We start from the raw sequence: 23,621 nt of genomic DNA, 5'->3' as shown, positions 1-23,621 counted from the left end.
CTGTCACTTGTGTGCATCCCTGCTGAGCCCTCTGCTGTTTGCAGCTGAGGGGGGGAGCCTGGAGAAGCAGAGCTGGCCCCTTTGGGTACCACAGCATCCCTTCAGGTCACCAAAACCTTTCCTTCATGATTCATAAACCAGGCCGAGCTCCTGTAATCTCTCCTCACGCGAGAGATGCTCCAGACCCCTGAGCATCCCTATGGCCTACGCTGGACCCTCTTCAGCAGCTCCTTGTCTTTCTTGTACTGGGGAGCCCAGCACTGGACACAGCGCTCCAGGTGTGGCCTCACCAGGCTCAGTAGAGGGGGAGCATCACCTCCCTTGATTGCTGCCGCCTTCCTCCTGATGCATCCCAGGACACTCTTGCCCTTCCTGACTCAGGGGCACACTGGTGGTTCATGGTCAGTTTATCATCCACCAATACCCCCTTCTGAGCTGAAAGTCAGCCCCCAGCCTGTGCTGGTACTTGGGGTTCTTCCTCCCCAGGGGCAGGACCCTGCATTTGCCCTTGTTGAACCTCACTAGGCTTCTCTCTGCCCAATTCTCCAGCCTATGGAGGTCCTGCTCAATGGCAGCACAGCTTCAGGTGCATTACCAGCTTCCCACCATCATCAGACTCGATGAGGGTGCACTCCAGCCCTTCATCCAGGTCACTGATAAGCTGAATAACTTCAGACTCAGTACTGATCCCTGGCAAACACCACTGACTGCAGACCTCCAACTGGATGCTGCTCCAGCTTGATGGGGTCTTGGTGTATCAGCCACTCATCCCAGTTTGATGTCATGTGTGCATTGGCAGAGGGTAGCCCCTGCCCCATCATCCAGATCATTTATAAAGATATAATTAATAGAGCTGCATTAGGCTCCGTCCCGCGATCCCTTGCTGCCCCCTAGCGACAGAAGAGCGTAAGAGAGGAGCTCTGGTAGGGATGAGGCGCAGCAGCCATAGACAAACCTGTATCGCTGCGCAGGGCACTGGGGTGGGTTGGGTTGGGGGCTTGTTTTGGCCTCAGCCTTTCCAAGCCTTGGCCTATAAATGCACAAATAACAAATGCAATGGACGAAGCTGTTCCCTGTGAGGGTGCTGAGGCGCTGGCACAGGGTGCCCAGAGAAGCTGTGGCTGCCCCATCCCTGGCAGTGTTCAAGGCCAGGTTGGACACAGGGGCTTGCAGCAACCTGCTCTAGTGGAAGGTGTCCTTGCCCGTGGCAGGGGTTGGAACTGGAGGAGCTTTAAGGTCCCTTCCAACCCAAACCAGTCTCTGATATGATTCTATGTCTGAGGACCAGCATGTGCTTGGAATGAAAATGTCCGTTTTATGAGAAGGATGCAGTTGGGTGGTTCATCAGTTCCCCTTCTTGAAAGCCTGGATTGGGTTGATCTCTGAGGCAGTGAGCTCCAAGTAACAGGCTCCTGCAGCACTGGCAGCAGGGATGGGCACTGGTGGCATCACAGCACCCACTCCAGCACTGGTGGGGCCCATGCTGGGTGCAGTAAGTTCAGTGCCTTCCTCCCCTTGGCTGCCTAACTGCAGAAGAATAAGCAGGAGCAGTGCAACGAGCTGGGAAATCCCTGGCTTCCCCAGAGCACTGCAAAGAGCAGTGCTGAGCACCTATGGCACAACCCATCCCGTCAGCATCAGGGTGTGTACCAATGGGCATGGGACAGCTTTGAGGCAGCCAAAACATGCAAGTGCCCCAGCGCAACCACAGCCTGGCCTGGGTGAGCAGTGGCCAGGGCTGCTGTGGGGAAAGGAGGAGCTCACAAAGCTTAACCAGATGCTTTAGGTGCTGTCAATGTGGTCGCTGGCTCCCAGGGAACACCTCACCCCCCTCTGAGGATCCTTCTCTGCTCCTTACTGCTCACACCTTGGCTCCTTTACGCCCCAGTTGTGGCCACAAGAAGGGGAGGGAGGAGGGGAAGGGAAAGCAGGAAGACTTCTCTCCGGGCCCCTGAAATCCAAAAGCAAGGCTTATCTCTGCGCCATCACCAGGTGGCCCTAGAAAACAGGTTTTGCCGGTCTTCTTCTCTGGTTAAATCAGATGTGTTCTGCTTCGGTTTCTGCAAAGCAATACAGAGGCCAACAGCATCTGTCCCTATTCACCAGCATCGCTGGAGGTCCTTTTGGCCCTGGTGCCCTTGGGCTGGTTTTGCTGCCCAGCAGTACAAGAGGATGCTTTGGTGCCACAGGGTATCAAATAGGGCTCCTTTGCAGCACTGCAGATGGAGGAGACACCTGTGGCAGGAATACTGAGATGCCAGCACTGTGGCTGTCACATCAGTGCCCACCACTGCTGTCTGCCTGGCAGCTGGAGAGCATCCCAATGGAGATTCATGGAAGGGAGGCACTGTGAGGTGTCCCTGCCCATGGCAGGGAATTGGAACTGGAGGAGCTTTAAGGTCCCTTCCAACCCAGACCAGGCTGGGATTCGATGATCCTATGAATTACAGCTTCACTGCATCACGCTGCCTCTGGGACTGGCAGGCAGGTAATGCTCAGCACAGTGTGAAACCACATCAGTGTCCCTTCATCCCTGTGCCTGGAAGGTGCAGAGCAGAGTGGTAGCTCCCCAGGCCCTACAGGCACTTCTTGCCATGATGGAGACAAGTATCAGTGCTGCAGTTCTACCTCTGCCTCTCATGAGAAGGAAGCTAGCAGGGAACAGGGATGATTGCCTTGAAACTAGGGGGTCCTGTCCCCTGTGCTGCCCATAGAGCCTTGGGGACAGTGTCCCCAGCCCTGGGCTCACCTCAGCCTTCCAAGCTGGGTATGTGCAAACAGAGGCAGTCTGGGGCTGCCTGGAGGGGATGGCTGGTGTGGGTTAGTCAGATGTGGGTTGGGAGCTGAGAGCTGACCTCCTACAGGGCTCCTGATGACTAAAGTAGCTGTAAACAAGTGCAGAGCAGGAGTTTTCCCCTCTGGCAATGGAGCAGCTCCTTTAAGAGGAGAGTGAAGGGAATTCCGGAAGGGGAGAAGGAAGGAAATCACATGCAGTGACATCTTGGGGGGGCTCAGCAGAGATGTGTGCTGCAAATCAGTGCAGGAGGTCCCCTGAGCTGCTGCTGTGCTGCTGGAGAGCATTTGGTGATTCATGAGCCCTAAATCTCCACCAGGCCTGTTCTCTCTCTCTGCTGTGCTTGCAGCTCATTAGGCTCCAAGAATTATTGCCAGTACAGCCTTGGGCAGGAATTCTGCCAGGGTGGGAAGGGGCTGAGGCCCAGCATTATCCAGGACAGGAATGAGGGAGGGATGTACAACCACATGCCTGCAGACAAACCTGAACCACGGTCTACATCACACGTGTGTGCTTAACCGTCTCCGCTTCAGCATCCTTCCTTCGATGTGGAGGTGCTTTAGCCTTTGAGCTTCCAGGCTGCCACCATATGGGGTTACACAGCTCCAAAGGAGCCCTTCAGGGCCAGATCTTACCCCTGGTCCGCAGGAGTGTTCAGTATATAACACAACATGGGAAACCAAGAGGGTGCAGGTACTTCTCCCTCTTTACCCCCCAGTTTCCCCTCGGCTGGACCAAAGAGAGCTGTGTTTGTACCCAAACCCAATGCAGTATCCTGGGGCAATGAAACCAGCCGGGTTTCAGACTCCTCCCTTCTGGCCCCACGATGCTTGTGAGCACAAAAGCAGCCGTTCAATGTAGTTATTTACCCACCTGGAAGCCGGGGCAGTCAGGGGTTATTCCCCTCCAGGCACTGACTGTGCAAAGGTGTTGGGGGTCTGGTATCTGGATCATCCAGGTGGAAGGAAAGGGTTGATCCCCCCTTGCTCTCAGCCCTGGAGGTGCCTCAATCACCCCTGGATGTGTCCTAGACAAAGCAGAGGGGGAGTATCTGTTTCCAAATAACATCTGTGTTCTTCTGGGGTCCACACGGGGCTTCCCCAGGGCTTTCCTCCCCTCCTGCAAGAAGGGCTAGAATTATGGAATAATGGAATCATAGAATCAGACTGGTTTGGGTTGGAAGGCTCCTTAAAGCTCATCCAGTTCCAACCCCTGCCATGGGCAGGGACACCTTCCACTAGAGCAGGTTGCTCCAAGCCCCTGTGTCCAACCTGGCCTTGAACACTGCCAGGGATGGGGCAGCCACAGCTTCTGTGGGCACCCTGTGCCAGTGCCTCAGCACCCTGACAGGGAAGAGCTTCTGCCCAAGAGCTCATCTCAATCTACCCTGTTCTGGCAGGTTAAAGCCATTCCCCTTGTCCTGGTTTGTGTTGGAAGGGACCTTAAAGCTCATCCCTTGTCCAAAGCCCCTCTCCAGGTTTCTTGTAGCCCCTTTAGGTACTGAAAGGCTGCAGTAAGGTCTCCATACATCCTTCCATCCTCTGTCCACCATGAAGCCCCTGGAGATATCTCTGAGCCACAAAACCTCCTTGTCCCAGGAGCCTTCATGCTCAAAGGGCAGGAGAGGGCAGGGATAGAGGGCTCAGCTCCAAGGGACATGGCAGAAGTGTGAATGGAGCTCTGAGAGGGATAATCCTGGTGTGAAATATTCAGCATCTGTCTGTTATTCCCCTGTGCCCCTTTGTTCTCCCTCTTTAACCCTCTCACTGGGGGTACCCAAGCTGTATCACCCTGCTCCTGCAGCCCACAGGATAAAAGGAGTCCCATTAAACCCATGAAGCTTTTTTTTTCCCCTCAGAGTAAATATCCAAAAGGCTCCTACGGGACTCACAGGCTATTCAGCACGTAATGATCCTGCATTAGCCAGCCTCATTATCCAGTGAGTGGGCTGGAAGATCCTTGGGAAGAGAGTGGATGGAGGCAGGAAGGAGAGTGGCAAAGGATGCTGACTACCAGAGGTGTTCCCACATCCAGGCACTAGTCACAGGATCCTCAGCGATCCCCAAGAATGGGGGCAGCCCTAATTACAGCCCTGCCTTATAGCTTTGTTTGGCCTGGTGTCTCTGTTTTCGATGCAGAAACAAAAGGGAGCAGACTAAACCGAGTGATGCTAATAAGAAGGAAGGGGCAGGGGAGGAGGGAGAGTATCCTCCATGCTCCAGGATCTGGGATGCTCTCTGCAAACCCATTTCCCCTGCTCTGAGTCAACAGATTTGCCAGCAAAAGCTACTGCTCCAGGGCTTGGTTCAGCCTGGGTGATAGGGGGGTAATTGGCTGCAGAGCAGAAGCCACTATTAGAGATAATCCATGAGAGGGCCCTGGAAGCATGGGAAGCATCCCTCTGGCCTCTCCGGGATGTGTGTGGGCCCCGGCGCTTTGTGTTAAATCCCCCCAAAATAACCCAAAGATACTTGGAAGCACGGGATGAGCTGGGGGAAGGGAGATGGGATAGGAAGGGGGCTGGGAAGAAGTAATTGCCATGTCTGAAAACAGTTACTATGGCAGCAACAGTCTTCTTGCTGCTGGAGCGGTGTTGGGGACCAGCGAGCAGTCCCTTTGTCAGGGACATGCAGACACACATTTAGATGCTAATGCCCACTTTAACCTTGCCTGCTTGACCCTGGGGAGGTGGAAAGCGGGTGAGAAAGCAGAGGAGAAGGTGGGGTCTTATGGAAAAGGCGGGTTTCCCTGAATTTGCCACTGGATGGACTTGGCAGACTCCGCTGCGATTAACGCTGTTATTGCTGTGCTTAATATTCAGCGGAGGTCTTAACAGCTTATTTATGGAGAGCTGGCATTAGTGCAGCATAAATCACCACCGCAACGCTCCTGGTTTATCTCCATCCCCTTGGGAACATCTAATATAAGGCCGTTTTTTAGAGCATCCCTCCGGTTTGATCAACCTCTCTATCCAACCTTGCCTTTATTCCTAACTCGCAGTCGGTCCTGGGGTGAATAAAGGAGGGTTGCACGGGAGGGAAATCCTTCCTTTGGGCTTTGGCTGTTTAGGGTGAAAGAAATGTTGGTGTCATGTTTAGAAAAGGAAGCCTTTGGACTAGAGGCTTAAAGCTGTCTTCAGCAGTGGGGATGAAGGAAGAGGGAAGGAGAGGGTTAGAAGTGATGCAGGGGAGAGGAGGAATTCCTCAGCCTGGCTTGCACTTGCCTTGGGATTATCCTTCATAGCAGTGGTAAGGAAAGCTTTTGCTGGAGCAGTGCAGGCAGGAGAGGTGGGATCTGCTGGTGACGCTGCTCACAGACGTGACCCTGTTCTTCTATTTCTGGTATCCCTTTAATGCTCCAGCTCCTGGAGCGAGGTGATGCCTCAGAGCTTCCTGCACAATGCTCTTGGAAGTTCACTACTTTGCCTGGTCCAGAGCAAACCCTGAACAGTGTGAGATGTCCCTGCACCTTTCCCACTGTCACCACATGGTGGTTCCCATCGAAGCTGCGCCTCTGAGCCCATCACAGTGAGTTGCAGGCGTTTGCAGTGATGGGGTGTGTTAGCAGGTACTCTTATCGCCATGCAGAGCTGCAGCACGCATCCTCGGGATGAAATAGGAAGATGAGAAATAATCCCACTCCAGTTTGACAATCCTTGCTGCATATTGCGTAGTGAAAGCATCCTAAGTTAAAAAGCAGTATCTGTCTTCTGCAGAGCGCTTTTCTCCGGGGCTTTCTAGTTAAGCTGTCAGATAGAGTTGGTATTTATTCTACACATGCTGTAAAAGGGGGATGTGTAGTATTGCAGGAACAACCCTGCTGCTGGCTCAGGAGCAATGCCAGGGATAAACGTAGCAGCAAAGAGGGGGGCACCCCAGAGCATGCAGCAGGGGTGGCTCCCCTGTCCCCATGTTGGCCTGGAAGGAGCAGCTGGGTCTCTGAGCTGTGCTGGACCCTGTGAGCTGTGCCTAAACCACTTTGAACCTCCCAGGTTTCCTTAGTCCGGGATTACACATGGAGCAGCAGAAGGTGTCTCACGTGCAGTGGATAACGCCTTGGTTTGGTGCTATTTTTAGGGGTAGAAGCTCTTCCCTGTGAGGGCGCTGAGGCGCTGGCACAGGGTGCCCACAGAAGCTGTGGCTGCCCCATCCCTGGCAGTGCTCAAGGCCAGGTTGGACACAGGGGCTTGGAGCAACCTGCTCTAGTGGAAGGTGTCCCTGCCTGTGGAACTGGATGAGCTTTGAGGTCCCTTCCAACCCAGACCAGGCTGGGATTTCCGTGCCCGGTGACGACGGAAACCGAGCTTTAACCGCATGAGGGTGAAACTCCCCTTACCTCACGTCGGGGCTGACCCCGGGCGATGCGGGCAGGAGCAGGGGCGGTGCAGGCAGAGGCGGTGCGGGCAGGAGCAGGGCGGGGGAAGGCAGCGGCGGAAGGCGGCGGCGCGGTCCCTCCTCCCGGGCGGTGCCGCCAGTCTCCGGTCGGTGCCGCCGCCGCGTGGAGCTGCGCTGCCCGCTCCCTGCCCGTCCCAGCTCACCCCGAGCCGTGCCCCTGCGGGCCGGCGGCGCGGGGATGGGCGCGGGGCTGTGAAGGCGCGGCGTGAGCCGTGGCCATGGGGAACATCTCGTCCAACATCTCCGCCTTCCAGTCCCTGCACATCGTGATGCTGGGCCTGGACTCGGCGGGGAAGACCACGGTGCTCTACCGGTTGAAGTTCAACGAGTTCGTCAACACCGTGCCCACCATCGGCTTCAACACGGAGAAGATCCGGCTCAGCAACGGGACGGCCAAAGGCATCAGCTGCCACTTTTGGGATGTGGGTGGTCAGGAGAAGCTGCGCCCGCTCTGGAAGTCCTACAGCCGCTGCACCGATGGGATCATCTACGTGGTGGACTCAGTGGACGTGGATCGGCTGGAGGAGGCCAAAACGGAGCTGCACAAGGTGACCAAGTTCGCCGAGAACCAGGGCACCCCGCTGCTGGTCATCGCCAACAAGCAGGACCTGCCCAAGTCCCTGCCGGTGGCCGAGATCGAGAAGCAGCTGGCGCTCCATGAGCTCACCCCTTCCACCACCTACCACATCCAGCCCGCCTGCGCCATCATCGGCGAGGGGCTCACGGAGGGCATGGACAAGCTCTACGAGATGATCCTGAAGCGGAGGAAGTCCCTCAAGCAGAAGAAGAAGCGGTAGAAGCCCCGCAGACGCGGGGAGGGATTGGGGGAGCAGACAAAGGAACTGAGGGGGCGAGAGAACCAAAGCGATTCTTTTGGGTTTAATAGTTCATATTATTTTTGGTTTTCCTCTTTTTTTTTTTTTTTGTTTTCCTGCTTATTTTTCTTCCCTCCTTTCCCAGCGCACAGACAATAGTGGTGATAACAAAGCCGCTCCTGCCAGCCAAGCCCAGATCCCGGCTGCGGGCGATGAGCCGGGATCTCTTCCCTTTCCCACCGCCCCTTTCCGAGAACCACCGTGCTCCCAAGGGCCGGATCCGGACGGAAACATGTTTTTGGGGCGAGACCCCCTCCATCCTTCGGGACCACCGAGCTTTTGTGTGCCGGGGTGGGTGTGTTGTGTGTGTGAACAGGGCAGGACCCTGTTGAAGTGCATTTGAGAGGAGCCCAGCGTGCTTCTGGATCTTTAACGTGTACATTTGGGGCTGGGGGGGGGGGGGGGGGAGGGAGGGTAAAAGCAGCTCCAGGGCTCGGCAAGGTCAGTGGTGAGGGGGCTTCAGGCTGCGCCCAGATGCTGCTGCATCCCGCTGCATCCCTCCATTTGTCGGTGGGAAGGGGTGTTGGAAGCCGAAGGGGGGGGCTGGACCAGCACAAAATGTCGGTGTGTGGGGGGATGATGGGTGAGGAGACACACACCCACCCCACAGGCTGGTGTTTCAGGGTGCAGAGCAAGGACAGGCAGCCTTCAGCCCTGTAAGGCTGCAGTGCCAGGGGTGCTTGGCTGACCGGTGCTGAGCTTTAAGCTGTTTGCTTGGAAAAAGCAGATAAGAAAGGCAAGGATTTGGGATGATGCTGCTGGAAGCATCGTGAGGGTCTCCCAGGAGTGCCCCATCTCAGACTCAGAGTGTCACCTTCTGAAGCAAAGCCCTGAGCGGGTCCTTTTGGAGCTCAGCTCCACGGTGCTCATTTGCTTCCAGCTGGGGTGATCAAAACTAGGGGTTAGGGAGTAAAGCCGAGCCAAAAGCAAGCTTTGCGGTACTAGTCTCGCTGTGAGAGAGGTCAGGGCACAGCTCGCTAAGGGCAGGTTTGAGGGGGGGGGGGGTCATGGCAGGGTGGGATGGACAGCTTGGATGGCCAGAGCTAGCAAAATCTCTGCTGGAAAGGGACTCGGCAGTGCCGGGAATATGGCAGAGTGTGAGGAGACATGGGAATGGGGGTGGGTAACATGGGGGGGGGGGGGGTGGTGTTAGTTTTTTATATATATATAAAGATTTAAACCTGATTCACAGCAGAAAGCCCCTTGCTGCCTCTGCCTGCTGGGTGCCTGGGGCAAAGATAGGCCTTCCTCTGTCATAGAATGGTTTGGGTTGGAATGGACCTTAAGATCATCCAGTTCCAACCCCCTGCCATGAGCAGGGACACCTCACACTAGACCGTGTCACCCAGGGCTCTGTCCAACCTGGCCTTGGAAAAGGCCTTCTGCAGGTGAACATTTTGGTACCTGTATGGGACTGGGGCCCAAAAGCCATTTGCTGTGTGTTTTTTTTGGCCTGGGACCCACCCCTCCCTGGCTTTCCACTCTGCCCCCAGCGCAGAAGCAGGCAGCCCTCAGGGTCCTGATATCCTGAGTTTAGAGCCATGCAGCGCGGCAGGGTTCTTCCCTGGTGATTTTACACCAGCTTTCCCGATTGAAAACCCCTTTCCCAGAGCAGCCAAGGGGGAAGCACAGAGCAGACAAAAGGAAAATGCCCTTCAGGTTTCAGGGAGTTGATTCTCTCCTTTGCAGCAATGAGTGCAGCACCTTCCCAATAGCGGCTTTTGGGGTGGTTGGGGTACACGAGTCCCAGCTTATGTGCTGAGTGGGCTGGTCCCATCAATTCAGGTGGCTCTGTTCCCACTGCCTTGGCTTTGCTTTGCTTTGTCTTCACCTCCAATGCTGGCACTTGTTGTCGAGAGAGGAAAAAGGAACTTCACGCATTTCTTTTTGATGCCACAGAAGCCACATGCATCGATCTTTTGTTTTGGAGAGGCAAAATGTAAAGCTGTGCTTTCCCCATGAGCAATCGATCAGGTTTATAAAGGCCACATGTGCAGGGGTTTGCTTCCTTGTAGGGCTTGGATTAGCAAATGCTGGCCTGGGAAGCTTGGTGGCGTGTTATCTCTGGAGCTCGGTGTTGGTTAGAGCATCCCCTTGGACATGGCAGAGCACAGCGAGCTGGAGGGTTCAGCTGAGCCAAGGAAGGGTGCCGTTCCCACCGACTCTGCTTTCTGCAATAATTAAACAGACTTTTCCCAATGGCTTCCGTGGTATTCCCATGACATTTCCCAGCCCTGTGCCCAGTTGTTCCCCCTGTATGAAGATGCGTCGCCGGCAGTGGGCTGGAAGATGTGCCTCAGCAGAGCAGTGGTGAAGGGAAAGCGCTTGGGTTGTGGCTGTGGTAATGGGCTGGGTTCTTTGCAAGGTTGTGGGTCTTGACATAACGTTTGAATGACCTTCATTGGGTTTAACTGAGCAGCTCTCACGAGGTACCGCTCTCATGTCCCCAGGTACCTCTGCAGTGTTCCCATCAGTGTTGGGTATCCCGTGTCCTACCCCTGCCATTGTCCGTCAGTCTCTGTTCCTCCTGGTCTTTCCTTCTTTTGTTTTTTAAAAGATGCAGACATAATGCTGTGAACTGAAATAAATTATTTATACAATGAAAGGGCCTGATAAAAACAACAAAGAGAAAATAAATGTGTTCTCCTTATTTCTCAATGGCGATGCTGCAGTTTGCAGTTGGTTCTCATTGCGTGTGGTGAAGAAGGTTGCTCCTGCCTCCCCAGGGAGAGGAGCCATAGGCAGAGGGATGGAGAAGTGACCTGGTCAGGATCACTGGACATGGGGCTGCCTTCTAGGACATGGATAATATTGCAGTTAATTCAATCTGAGCTCTTTGCAGGTCACTTCACAAAAGGGGAGAGCACTCTTTGGGGTGGGTGTTTTCTTCCCTCCCCTCTTCCTATGGTAAATGGATGTGGAGGAGGTGATCACCCAGCACTTAGAGGTGAGGAAGTGCTGGTGTTTGCTCCGTGCACGGCCTCAGTGGCAGAGAGCCAGGTCTGCAGGGGTTAAAGCACCAGGCTTTAAGAACAGTTGAGAACAGGATGCTGCAGCGCTGGAGGCTGCCTCTGCTCCTGGGTGGCTGCTGACACAGGAAACCCAGGGTGACATCTCAGAGAGGACAGCCTGCATTGGTTAAATGACTTCTCCTTTGCTGAAGCGATGACAAGGCAGCAAAGAGGAAGTGATGAGCCCCATGTGTGAAAGCGGGATCTGGCGGGGCTTGTGAGCACTTGCCCTGCTTGAGCTTCTCTCTGCCTCCCAGGTTTCCAGCGTGCACAGTGAGGATGGGCCTGCTTAGCAGCATCTGGGTTCTAAAGTGCTGCAGGACCTAGAAATGAACCTAAAGACTTACACAGTGATGCAGTTACTGAACTCCTATCTATACATGCCCAGAAACCCTTTGGAGCTCAGTTGGATCTGTGGCATTCAAGGACTGAGTTGCTGAGTGCTTAGCTGGCTTGTGACTATGCAGGGAGCCTCTGAGAGGTGCAGATCCCCACAGGCTTGCACAGAGCGTCACCAATGGGTTTCTGTCCCTCTGCCACACAGGTGGCACGGTGCTCGCGAGGATGCTTCTGACCATCACTTCCCTTTGTGCCTCTAGCCTCACTGTCCAGGTAGCACGCAGGACATCATGTGCTTCTCCTGGCCTGTGTTCCACGTATCTGGAAGCCCAGGAGCCGATGCTGCAGTGCCTGCACCCTCCATAGCATGGAAGGACTTGTCCTCACTGATCCAACCTGGCAGGAGCCACTTCAGGAAGGTGTTCCTGCACACCATTGTCCTGTCCCTGTACTGCAGCGAGCACAAACTTGGGTCCCTTGGGCACACAGGGTGACCTGCTGAATTCCATATGGAGCTGGGGTGGGCTTTCCTCCTCCTAGTTTGGGGAGTAATGGGGGAAACCATCCCTGCCCCTGGATGGAGGAGGAGAAACAGCCATTAGGGCTTGGGCTGTAGATTTTGAGAGGCTGTGACTCTGTGTGTGCAACTGTGCAACTGAAACCACTGTGAGCAGGGTTTATTTCACTGCCAAAGCCACTGGCTTGCAGGAGGGGTTACGTCTTCTTGCAAGCAAAGCTCGTTGTGCCTCGAGCTGTAAGGACATAGATCCTCCTGTGAGCCACACAGCTCCTCCTGGCCAGAGAGTGCTGTTGTCAGCAGGGGTTTTTGCGTGTTTAAGCCCGTTGTCATGAGAACATTGCACAAGGAGCAGCATATTGGCCATGATTGATGCTGCTGATCCATCTCCCCAAGCAGGCAGGGCAGTGAAGCAGCAAGTGGTGCTGAAGCTGTGGTCTCCTGATGCCTGGGGACCCTTATGGCACATGTAGTGCCTGAGGATGCTGCCCCGGAGCTATGAGCTGCATCAGATCTCTGCAAGCTTGGGCTGGGAGCAGCAAGAAGGACCTGCAACCTTTCACATAGCAGACCGTGTGGGCACAGTTTGGGTAGGGGGGATAACCATGTCTTTAAAATGGGCTATAAACCATTACAAAGAGACAAAGACACCCCCACCCCCCACACCCCAATTCCAATTTTGAGCCTGTTTGCTTTGTTTCATTCAGTCAGCTCCATCCTAGAGCTTCTTCAACATGAATTACCCCAGATCACATATACCTTGGGTCTGAGCAGCAAAAAGCCACTGCTGGGAGTCAGGGCTGCAGGACACCAGGCACAGAGAAGGTAGTACTTGCCTATAGAGTACAACTGATCCACTTCAGCACAAGCACAGTCTTATTGAGGATGGTTTACAATCACATGGGAATATGGAGAGCCCAGCATGGGAATATTTGCTCTATAAACCATTCGGTTTGTTTCAGCTTAACCTGTGTTTGCTTCCCGCAGATCTTTGAGTGAGATTTAAAGGAGGAAAGCTTACAAAAAAACACAAAACAACCAACAATTACATTAAAGTACTGGTGGAAGGTGAATTATGAAGCCTATAAATCTCCCAAGTGTTCATGCTGGAGCTGCACCCAGCTGATGGGTGACCAGACATAATCCCATGGTCCTTATGATACCCTCATCCTCCCTCCATGACAGCCTTGACTAAGGACATCTGATGGCTTGCAAAGATGCTGCAGCATGAGGGTCAGGCACTGTGGAATGGAATGTACAGATCGTTTCACCCAGCTCTTCATCAACTCATCATCATCATTGTCATCACCATCATTATCATCATCTTCATTGTCCTTTATCACTCCGGCCCAATGGTACCCACATTCTGCCTCTGGAGTGGGCTGCCGTCAGCTCAGACAGTTTCTTGTGATACCTCAGAGCTGGGGCTGCAGTATTCCCAGAAGTTGGTGTCTGGAGAGACAAAGTACACCCAAAGCTCCTGATCCCACCTGGCATTGCTTTCAAACCTGTACTTTGCTGCTGGAAAGAGAGCAGGACACAAAGCTGCGTCTCAGTGCCATCAGCTCCCACCTAACCCTCATCACATCACTTCAGATGCCCTCAGGCTGTAAAAGAAGGTTGTCAGCATTAGTCTTACTTTGAAGGCTAACAAAAACCCAACTGGTGGTTTTATGATACTCAGATCCCCACAGTAAAGATGCCAAACTTGCAGGATTGTCCTTACATGAGGAGGAAAGTGGTTGAATGGTGCTTGGCTGGGTGGAGATGGCTGCAAGTCCTGCATCAGAGCTCAGTGCCTTGGTTCAGTATCCACCAGCTCGATGCTGACTTGATCTTAGGAGCTGTTGGCTCTGAAACCCTCCAGCCACATCCAAGTTACAGCTGCAAGAAGGATGTTCATAACCCGTTTTAGTCCCCTGCTCCCACACCTCTTGGCAACCCAAAGGGGTGGTCACGAAGTCCTGCAGGCAGAGGAGGTGGCACGGAGGCTCCTGTCACTGTCCTAGCACTGTGCCAGGGCCGGAGGCAGCTCAAGACCCTGCAGAGGTGAAAGACCATTGTGGTAATTGGGAATAGGAACACAGGGCAATTGTTGTGCTGGTTAATGTTTAAATAGCTCTTGGAAAGCCCCCTCCCTTGCTGCTTACACTAACAAGGGGGCCCTTTCAACTCTTTGGCAATTTCCCCATACTTTGGCTTCTGCTGCCTGTTTAAAACATCCACAGCCTGGAGGGGAAATGGCAATGCTGTAGCTTTGCAATGGTTTCTTGCCCACCACATCCTCCCAGGGTGGACCACGCTCTTCCCAACCCAGCCTTAGAAACCACCTGATTGCTTAGAAGGGAAAAAAGATCTCCCTCAAAAAGCCAACCCACCACCTACGTTTCCATCAGCCCTGGAGCATCTCCAATTGGGAATGGGATAGGGATGATTTAGGATAATCCCCTGCCAGTTTTGCCTTCAGCTTGTGGCACTGAAGCTGAGCCTCTCCCAGCTGCTGCCCATCTTCCTCTTTCCATCATAAGAGTGTGATGTAAAGAGTCCCACAGTGATTTGTCCCTCATCAGCTGCAGGATAAATAACCCATCTGGGACCCTAACCTGTGCCACCCCCCTGTGCAATTGAATGAGAGCAAAGCAGGAGGTGGTGGGGCTCAAACTCATTGTAAAACCTCAGCATCAGCACTTCTGTTCAGCCTGGCTGCTCCGCGTCCCTGGTAACCGCTGGGGGGGAATGGGCACTGAAGCGTGATTGCAGGTGGGTAAGTCCTGGTGTGACAATGTGTTTGAAGAGAGCAGTGGAGCATGAGGAGGCCGTAATCCCATCGAGAGGTCATGGAAAGGGGCTGGATTGGGAAAAAGAGCCCTGCTGGGTTTTTATCACTGTGGCCGGAGGGTTTACAACCTCTGAGGATGCTCTGGGCTGAGAGAGCCTCTAATGGCTCACTTGAAGCTAAAAACTGCCTTAGCTCTGGATGAGGGAAAGCCTGGGAGGAGTGGGACTGGGGTCCATGAGCAGCATCCTCATTCCCCACCTCCTTGCTGCACTGCAGGGCTGGAGCCTGGGTACCTCTTGAGGCAACAACTGCACAGAGAGATGCTGGCTGCTGCTCCCCACCCGTTTATGGATTGCTAGCACCAAGGCTTGATGTTTATCGTGTGGTCACCCATGGGACACATGGGTGCCCAACACTCCTTTATTTTTAGCTAGATAACAGACAGTGATGCAGGAAGATGGGAGGGAGAAGGGGGGAGCTGTGCCTGCTGAGACCATGGCAGTGTGCAAGTTCCTCATTCATAATTACTTGCAAGTAAATTCTTGGTATGCTTATATATATACACACACACACACACATATGTTTATATTCAATTTGTGTCCTGATTTTTATACATATCTACATTATACATACATTATATATATACATTTATACATATATAATAGCACACAGGGATAGTATAGTGCAAATATTTCATTAGCTCTTGTGTCAGCAGGACATTCTCCCCACAGTTTCAGCTCCAGCAGGCAGCCATGTGTCCCAGTAGGCATCCCAAGCATATGTTAGGGAAGAGAAAGGCTGACTTCCAGCATGAGCTGGAGCTGGAGGAGCCTTGTCTTCATCAGCTGAAGGACCTGCACTGCAGCTTATGAGAGCTGCTTCCCTGCATCGCCTTCCAGCACGACCCTGATGGCCCTGGGATGAGGTGGAAGCCTCATTCCAGCACTGAACTGACTTGTTCACTGCCAGCTTGTGGGACTGAAGTGTGATGTGGGGCCCACCAACTCCAATCGCTTCTAGAAACTTCCTTTCCTATTAGCTGAGCCATGGCTCTGCCTGCCCCTCTTAAAGAGGGTATTTCTTCTTGAACTAGGGGAGCTACAGTGGAGATGCCCACAGAGGAAGCATGGGGATGCTCATCCAGACCCCATCACTGGGCAGACCCAACCCTTTGAGGTCATGTCTTGGTGATCGATGAAGCAGGGTGAGAGAGGCCCCATGCCAAACACTGGCATCTGTAATGGAACTGCTTGGAAACCATCCAGTGCTCCTCCTCTCTTGCCATCCAAACCTGAGAATTCATCAAAAATGACCCATTTCATGGAAATGCTGATGGCGAAATGCCACTCTGGCGCTGAAAAAGCAGCAAACTGCAGTGACCTTGAGCATTCAGGTAATGCTGAAACAGCAGTTCTGGGCTGGATCATGTTTGCTCTGAGATAGCTCTTTACTGGAAACTTTTAAAGGCACATTCATTTCTTAAATGGACAGAATGAAATCTACCTTGAAAGCTGTGCAGGGCACAAGGGGAGGCTGTGCACAGCGTCTCTAACCTCTCCCCCTGGGGTGATACTCCCCAAACGCATCCCACTCTTACTCACAATGGATTCTCTGGCCTATCTGAGAGGTCCTTCCATCTTCTCCATGCTGTGGCTTTTTTCTTGCTGAGTATCCAGGAGTCTCTGGTATCAGGAGGCCAGAGACCTCAGGAAGCTCTTCGGAGCAGAAATGGCAGCAGAAGGAATTCTGTCCCTTTTCCCCGTGCTTCTAACCTGCTACCCTGTTGGAGCTTCTTTTGTCATGAACTATGCAGAGAATTGTTGTGTTTCTAATGATCTGAACCCCTTCAGTCAAGACAAGACTCAACCTGCAAAGAATGTGAATAATTTATGTGTAGATAATAACAAGAGGGAGGGCATGAGGAAAAAGCAGTTTGTCTTTCATTCCCCTCAGCACTGCTCCTCAGGCTTTGCTCTGGCCAGAAGAGCTATTCCTGATTATCCCAGGTGGACTCATTTACTTTGGGTCCTTCCTTCACCTCTGCAAGCTTTAATGCAACCCACTGTGGATGCAGTTGCTACTTTTCTCCCCAAATTCACCCTAGATCTGTATTCTTTTGCATCTTTGCATGGCCTGGATGAGCTTTTCTCTGCAGGCTGGTCCCCAGAAGCAGAAATCCAGCTCCCAGCTCCAGCCTTGCAAATGCAGTGATTTACTCTCAAGAAACCTTGTTGTGCTGGCATAAGCCAGGAGCCCTGACACGTCAGTTTGATTTGAGAAGCCCTAGCAAGAGCAAATACATAGCTTGTGAAAAAAGTATCATGACAGAATATCTTCTATCAATAGATTGAACATCGAGGAGATGTCAGGAGACTTCTGACTGCAGGAGCTTACGCTGTGTGGTGTGGCTTTGAGAGGAAGGTTCAGTTCCGAGTAACATTTTGCAGTGCTTCAGTAGGGCAAAGGCATAAAAAGAATTGAAGATCCAGGGTTCAGTTACTTTTGGCAGCAGGGGGACATACTGAAAAGGAAGGAGAAGGTGTTTGGAAGTGGGGAAACAGGGTCCGGTGCATGATATGAGCTCCCAGGACATTGCTAAGGGCAGATCATGCAAAGCCTAATCCTGCTGGTGAAACATAGCTAAAGGCGAGGGGGACCAGCAGTGGTTAGAGCTGAAAAGGTAAATCCACTTAAAAAGATGCCCTCTTTGGTGGGAGGAATATCTGGAGCTTCAAGTTGGAGTCAGGAAATAATGCAGGGAAGTTCCTAAACAGCTCCAACTTCTTGTTCTACTCTGCTGTTGATGGGGTCACTCAGAAAACCAACCCAACCCATGTGGGGGTTTGCTCTCCTCCTCATCCTCAACACTTCCTGCTGTTAGAGCTGGGGGTAGGATGGGAATGAGGATGGTTTTGTGTCCCTGCTTGAAACCTCCACTTTATCCAGACCCCACATTAATGGCAATAAGGTCTAAGGGTTATGTCTTGACTGAGTGAAATAAGACAGAGAGGGAGCTTTACAAAGCTACGTTGCTCAAGTTTCATGGTGCAGTTATGATTTAAAACTAGTGGAGTGTTCAAGGCCAGGTTGGATGCAACCTGCTCTAGTGGAAGGTGGCAAGGGTTGGGACTGGGTGAGCTTTAAGGTCCCTTCCAACCCAAACCGGTGTGTGTCTGTGATTTCCAGGTTCACCTGATTGCCCAAGGTCTCACATCAGGGTGCTCTCACCTCCTTGAGTCCAAGGCAGGGAAGATCATCTCCAGCACCTCAAGCGGGATGTCTCAAGCTCTGTCTCTCAAGGCTATAGGGACTCTTCCCTGCTCTTTCAGCTCAGTCGTCAGGATCAGGAGAGGGAATGAAACCCCAGGATCCCTGCAGAGCCCTGGCTGGGCTGGATGCAGCAAGTTCTGAAAACCAAAAGTGAAAGCTTCAGTTTTAGAGTGCTCAGGCGAGGCCTAACATCTTGGAGGGAAAGCAGCAAGTCTTGACTGTGGAAGAAGTAAAAAGAAATGGGCTTTTACAAACCAGAACTGTTGAAATCTCAAATCAACATGGGCTCCAGGCAACCAAATCGATCACAGGCCTTGCTGGTCATCAGGCACCATCTTAGCACAGTGTGGGAGGAGGAGAAGAAATAGGAACTTAGATATGTATGGGTAAGCCCAAGAAAATCCATGGTTACAGCAGCAAGAACCACATCAACCAAAACATACAAAAGCCACTTGGCAGCCATTCCCAAGAGACGGGACAGGAGGAAGATACAGAGGGTGCATCAGGGCTTGGTCAAGCTTCTTGGTCTAGTCACCATGGGACTTTATTCCAATAGAGCTTGCTTGGCTTTGCTCAAATGCCCCTGGTAGGTGTGTTCACAGCCCTTCAGCTGGTTTCCCTGCTGCTGGAAGCTAACTGTGCCAGAGGAGTAGAAAACACACTGCTTCCCATCACTGAGAAGCCTCTTGCCCCATCATCATCCACCATCACACCCCTTCGCACCTCCCTCACCAGCAGCAGGACAGCCAGGGGGAGCTGAGGGGTGTTTCATCCCCATCATAACGTTTAGTGCATCAGCATCCAAAATAGAGGCATGTTTGAATCAGTCTGATGATTCTCATATACCTTCCCCCCGCCCCGCCCCAAAAAATAGCTGCATTAAAAGAAAACAAAGAAATGTATCAAACTGAGTAACCTGAGAGCTTTAGAGTGGGTCCTTCTCAGGAGCTCTTGTATCACCAGGCCTAGTGGTGCACAGCGTGGAGTGGATCATATAGCATCACAGAATCCCAGCCTGGTTTGGGTTGGAAGGGACCTTAAAGCTCCTCCAGATCCAGCCCCCTGCCACAGGCAGGACACCTTCCACTAGAGCAGGTTGCTCCAGCTCATCCACACAGTGGCCACTCCTGGTAATTCCATTGGGAGCTTTGTGGTAGTTAATGGTTTATCAAAAGCTCCATGACCTGGGAGAGGACTTTTCACATTGAGGAGCCCCGAAGTCAGAAGAGGGGAACTTGCAACCTCTTGGCTGAGGCAGCAGATGGAAAACAGCCAGTGTTGAGCATTAAACAGGAACAACCCCCAAAATTACCTCATGACTTTTATGCCAGTTTCAGGATTTTGCAACAGCCTGACTCGTGGCTTTTACTGTTACGAGGATTTAAAGGAGCCCCTTTTACCCTCACATTTAACTCTTTCTGGGAGGCTTTAACTTGCTTCCCTCTGCCTGCTGGAAGTGGTTCTGTCCCTTTTAACAGTCATTTCAACAGAGTAAGGCAAGGGAAGAACACAAGAGGATGGCTGCAGTAAGTAAACCCCATGAGGCTGGGGTTTTCCACCTACCTAGGAGTCAAACAACAAGCCACCAGGACCAGGAGATGAACTCCTGCGTTCCCAAAAGTTTGCTCTTGTCCCTATGCTGAAGCACTCCACTTCTGAATGCAAAGAGATACACCACAAGGCTGTGTGTGTAATAAGTAACTATAATCACTGTTTTGAGGATGGAACAGAGAGCCTTGAAAGTCCAAAAGGGCCAAGTTAATACTGCAGCATCAGACAATCACATCACTGCTCTCATCCTTTCAAAGGGAAGAGAGGAGCCTGAGCCCTTAAACAACACTGAGTGCAGGAGGCTGGTTGGGAACTCATGTTAGAAGAGGATCTTGTAAGGCCCATCACAACCAACCTACAAAGTCAGACTGCTTGTTCTTGGCATTAGAGACATCAGACACAGGTTTAGCCCTAAAGCTTTGTGTAGGGTGAAAGTGTGTGATGACAAAGCTAAGATGCAACACAACAAAAGCCTTGGGTCCCTGTGCCCCTCATCAATTCATCTCCCTGGTTACAATTGCAGTGTGGGTGCTCTGCCACCCCACTTTGCCTCTGCCTACAGACCATAACCAACTCACAGTGACCACCCAGCAAAGTGATTCCCAGAGACAAAACAAAGAGATGAGCTTCCCAACTTGCTCATTCACAGCCAGGGCTGGGATTGCTGGAGGGAACGGGAAGCAGGGACAGGGTAAAGGCAGTGGGGATAGCTGGATAGCTGCTTCAGTTCTAGCCCAGCTTCAGTCTGAGCCCTTGCTGACCTATCCCTGGGGATTGCTCTCAGCTCACAGAGCTGGAAAGCAAGACACCAGGGAGGGATAATCCCCACTGGCTCACAGGATGATGCGAGGGCTGGAGCAGCTCTGCTCTGCAGCCAGGCTGAGAGAGTTGGGCTGGTTCAGCCTGGAGAAGAGAAGGCTTCTTCAAGGGAGACCTGAGAGCATCTCCAGTGCCTAAAGGGGCCTCAGGAAACCTGGAGAGGGGCTTTGGACAAGGGCCTGTAGGGACAGGACAAGGGGAATGGCTTTAACCTGCCAGAACAGGAGAGACTGAGATGAGCTCTTAGGCAGAAGCTCTTCCCTGTGAGGGTGCTGAGGCGCTGGCACAGGGTGCCCAGAGAAGCTGTGGCTGCCCCATCCCTGGCAGTGTTGAAGGCCAGGTTGGACACAGGGGCTTGGAGCACCCTGCTCTAGTGGAAGGTGTCCTTGCCTATGGCAGGGGTTGGAGCTGGATGAGCTTTAAGGTCCCTTCCAATACAAACCAGGCTGGGAATCTGTGATATGATGTGATCCCCATTTTCAGCATCATTGTATGTGCTTAGGCCCTACACAGTGGCTAGAAAGGGAAAAAGAACTGATGAGACAAAACCAAGTATTACCATGTCGGTGTCAAGGAGGTGACTTCTCTCTAACCCTATCACACATGCCACCCTTAGGGAGGCCCATCACCACATCTCCCCAGCTTCAAGGAAGGAGCCAGATGGGGTTTTGAGTTGGGCTGGGGGGAGCAGCACATCCTCAGGGCAGTGGCAGACCCCACTGTTGCTTTCTGTACATCAAAGCCAGAGCATCCTCCCTGGAGACACACATCACCCCATGGCCTTTACCAACTTGGGGCAGAGAAAGCATAGGGCTGGGTGCCAGCATGGATGGACATAGCTGAGGGTCCACACTGGTCTCATATTGAGTGGCCCAGGGAGGGAGGAATGCCTTTGCGGTGGCCCCCCAGAGGAATGCCAGGTATGCAGGGAGCAGAGGTCAGGCACGGTGAGGGGCAGCTGTGAAAGGGAAAGATAAAGGCAATAAATCAGGCTGCGGGAAGGGGGAGGAGGGCACAAGTGCACAGAGCTGCAGGAGGATGGTACCAGGCAGCCCCCCCCAGCACAGGGAAGGGGGGTATGAAGGCTTACCTGTGCCACAGACCAGCCTGGGGATGGGGTGATGGAGGGGGAAAGGAAGAAAAAAGCATCCATGGTGGGGAAAGTGGTTTTCCTGCGCTAAAACAAAACAAATCAAAAGGAAAATACATGAAGACAAAACCCCAGAAGCTGTGGGTTTGGTACTGATGGAAAGAGCCCTCAGAATAGAGGTTTGCCCTCAGTTTGAGTCTGTTTTCTATTGTTCCCATAATGGGAGATGGCAGCCTGCATTCACTGCTGGAGCAGAAGACACATAACTCTCCCTGGAGAAAGTTACAAAGGGCTATGAAGTCTTTAAAACCCTCTATTTATTTTCTTCTGATACAGGAGGCTTCCCTTAGGCTCAAACCTCCATTGTGCAAGCATTCATTTCTTGCGGAATCCAGCTCTGGAATCCATTCCTTGTGGCTCCAGCTATGTGAGACTACTAAACAGTGCCTTAGAGATTGGATGGACATCTTGGCAACTTCGCTAGTGACCTGCACCCCTCTCTTGAGCCCTCCAGGTGAAAGCGGGTATCCAGACACATGGCTCTGGGACACAGGAGTAGTCAGGGAGCTCTGCTTGCTTACCCAGAAAGCAGAATAAGCCCCCAGAGACCATCCATGCTGGTCCACATCCATTCTGTGTAAGGAGAAGAGCTATAATAAACCCACACCAGATGCTTTGGATCTCATCCCACCTGGTACGGTCAGAGCTGATGCACCCTGGAACAGATGATACCAATATAATCTCAGCTTCTACAGCAAGATATGAGAACCCAGGCCCAGTGCAAACCAAGAAACAAACGTTAGCCTGCCTGTGTGTGGAGAAGCGGATGGGAAACAGTGACCTGTGTAGTCTCATGGCTTTTAGCTTGGTTTCTTAAGAAGCCCCCAGGCATCCACCATCCCAGTGCTGGGGAACCTCTGAGCCCTTGGCCAGGCTCCTTTGGCAGAGGAGCTGAAGTCTCAGTGACACGAGGCGCCCACGAGCCTTGCGAAAATAGGTGACTTGCTGTAGAAGAAAGCAAAGGGCTATAAATATCCTGAGTGAGGGAAGGATCCATCACTCACTCAGCTCTCATTATGCATCAGAGAAAGTTCTTCTAAAAACCCCTGCCACAAAGAAAGGCCCAGGTATGAATCATGCCTTATGAGCTAGCAAAGAGTCCAATCACAGTGGTGGAATCCTAATGGACCCAGACATCTTCTGGGCCTCTGCTCGAAACCATGTATTCATGCTCATTTCCTGGCCTGGGACCATGCAGTGGGCACCCTGACCCTTGGGAAAGATCTCCTGAGGGCAGAGGACCATCTGTTGGACAAGAGATAACATCTCCCTTTGAAGATGCTGCCTACAAAGGGCTTCTCCCCCTAAAAAGACTGAACAGTAGCAAGTACCCAGGCTGTCTGCCATCCACAGCCTTGAATACACTCCCTAAAAGGTGTTTACAAATGGGGTTAAGAATGGATAAAATAGAAGAAAGAGGAATTTGCATCACAAGCCCATCTCCTTTCCTGATACTGAGTACCCTCTTTTTCCCTTGGGCTGGATTCAAGCCCAAGGACTGGACCCTATGGGTAAGGATAACAACTGCAAGTCCCTGGGCCAGAGGCTGGAAGGACAACACCAACTCCCTGTTCAAAGCCCACTCCCACAGAGCAGGCTGCCTGCCAGCCTTTGTGAGATGTTAAACAGAACATTCTGGATGCTGTGCTCTGGGTTAGCAATAATTTAGCAGGCTAAAAGAAACTCTTACACCCTTTTCAGTGAACACAGTGAAATCAAGTGAGATGCATTGGGGCAGAAGTGGTGTGTGATGAAGAGGAGAAAAGGAGCAGTGAAAAGTTAAAGTTTGAAGGCTGTGGGGATAAAACCAGTTCTTCACTGTCCAGGATCATAGAGAGGGCTGGATACTGATACAACACAGATGCCTAGAACAACCTAAATAGCCTAGATAACCTCTAATCTGGGCTATGGCATGTCCATCCATCACTGAACTGGAGACATGGAGCCTGCTATGACCTAATTCAAGCCCACATACTGGATCAGCAGCTCTGCACTACAGATCCCAGGGTTGCTCATGGTCAAGGTCTTTGAATCTGTCACAGGGCTTGGAGCAACCTGCTCTAGTGGAGGGACCCATGGCAAGGGGGTGGAAGTGGATGAGCTCTAAGGTCCCGTCCAACCC

General features: G+C 52.4%; 1 protein-coding gene and 1 long non-coding RNA gene across 2 annotated transcripts; one reads left to right on the top strand and one right to left on the bottom strand.

Annotated features, from left to right (window-relative positions):
- Window positions 1-7,231: 7,231 nt before the first annotated feature.
- Window positions 7,232-10,688, top strand: ARL4C (ADP ribosylation factor like GTPase 4C). The gene has a single exon (XM_062602021.1). The coding sequence runs from the start codon at window positions 7,407-7,409 to the stop codon at window positions 7,983-7,985; it is 579 nt and encodes a 192-aa protein (XP_062458005.1). The 5' UTR covers window positions 7,232-7,406; the 3' UTR covers window positions 7,986-10,688.
- A 2,097-nt stretch (window positions 10,689-12,785) lies between these two features.
- On the bottom strand, window positions 12,786-18,973 carry LOC134155156 (uncharacterized). The gene is made up of 4 exons (XR_009961446.1): window positions 18,896-18,973; window positions 18,235-18,314; window positions 13,862-18,116; window positions 12,786-13,537 (listed from the first exon to the last, which is right to left on the bottom strand). It is a non-coding gene; the product is annotated as an uncharacterized LOC134155156 (long non-coding RNA).
- Between the last annotated feature and the right edge of the window lie 4,648 nt (window positions 18,974-23,621).

This window comes from Pezoporus occidentalis, unplaced genomic scaffold, assembly GCF_034315485.1.
Source record: "Pezoporus occidentalis ecotype Australia unplaced genomic scaffold, CSIRO_AGI_Poc_V1 ctg118, whole genome shotgun sequence".
Lineage (NCBI taxonomy): Eukaryota > Metazoa > Chordata > Aves > Psittaciformes > Psittacidae > Pezoporus > Pezoporus occidentalis.
Note: the sequence above shows the minus strand (reverse complement) of the source record. Positions and strands in the feature narration are given on the sequence as shown.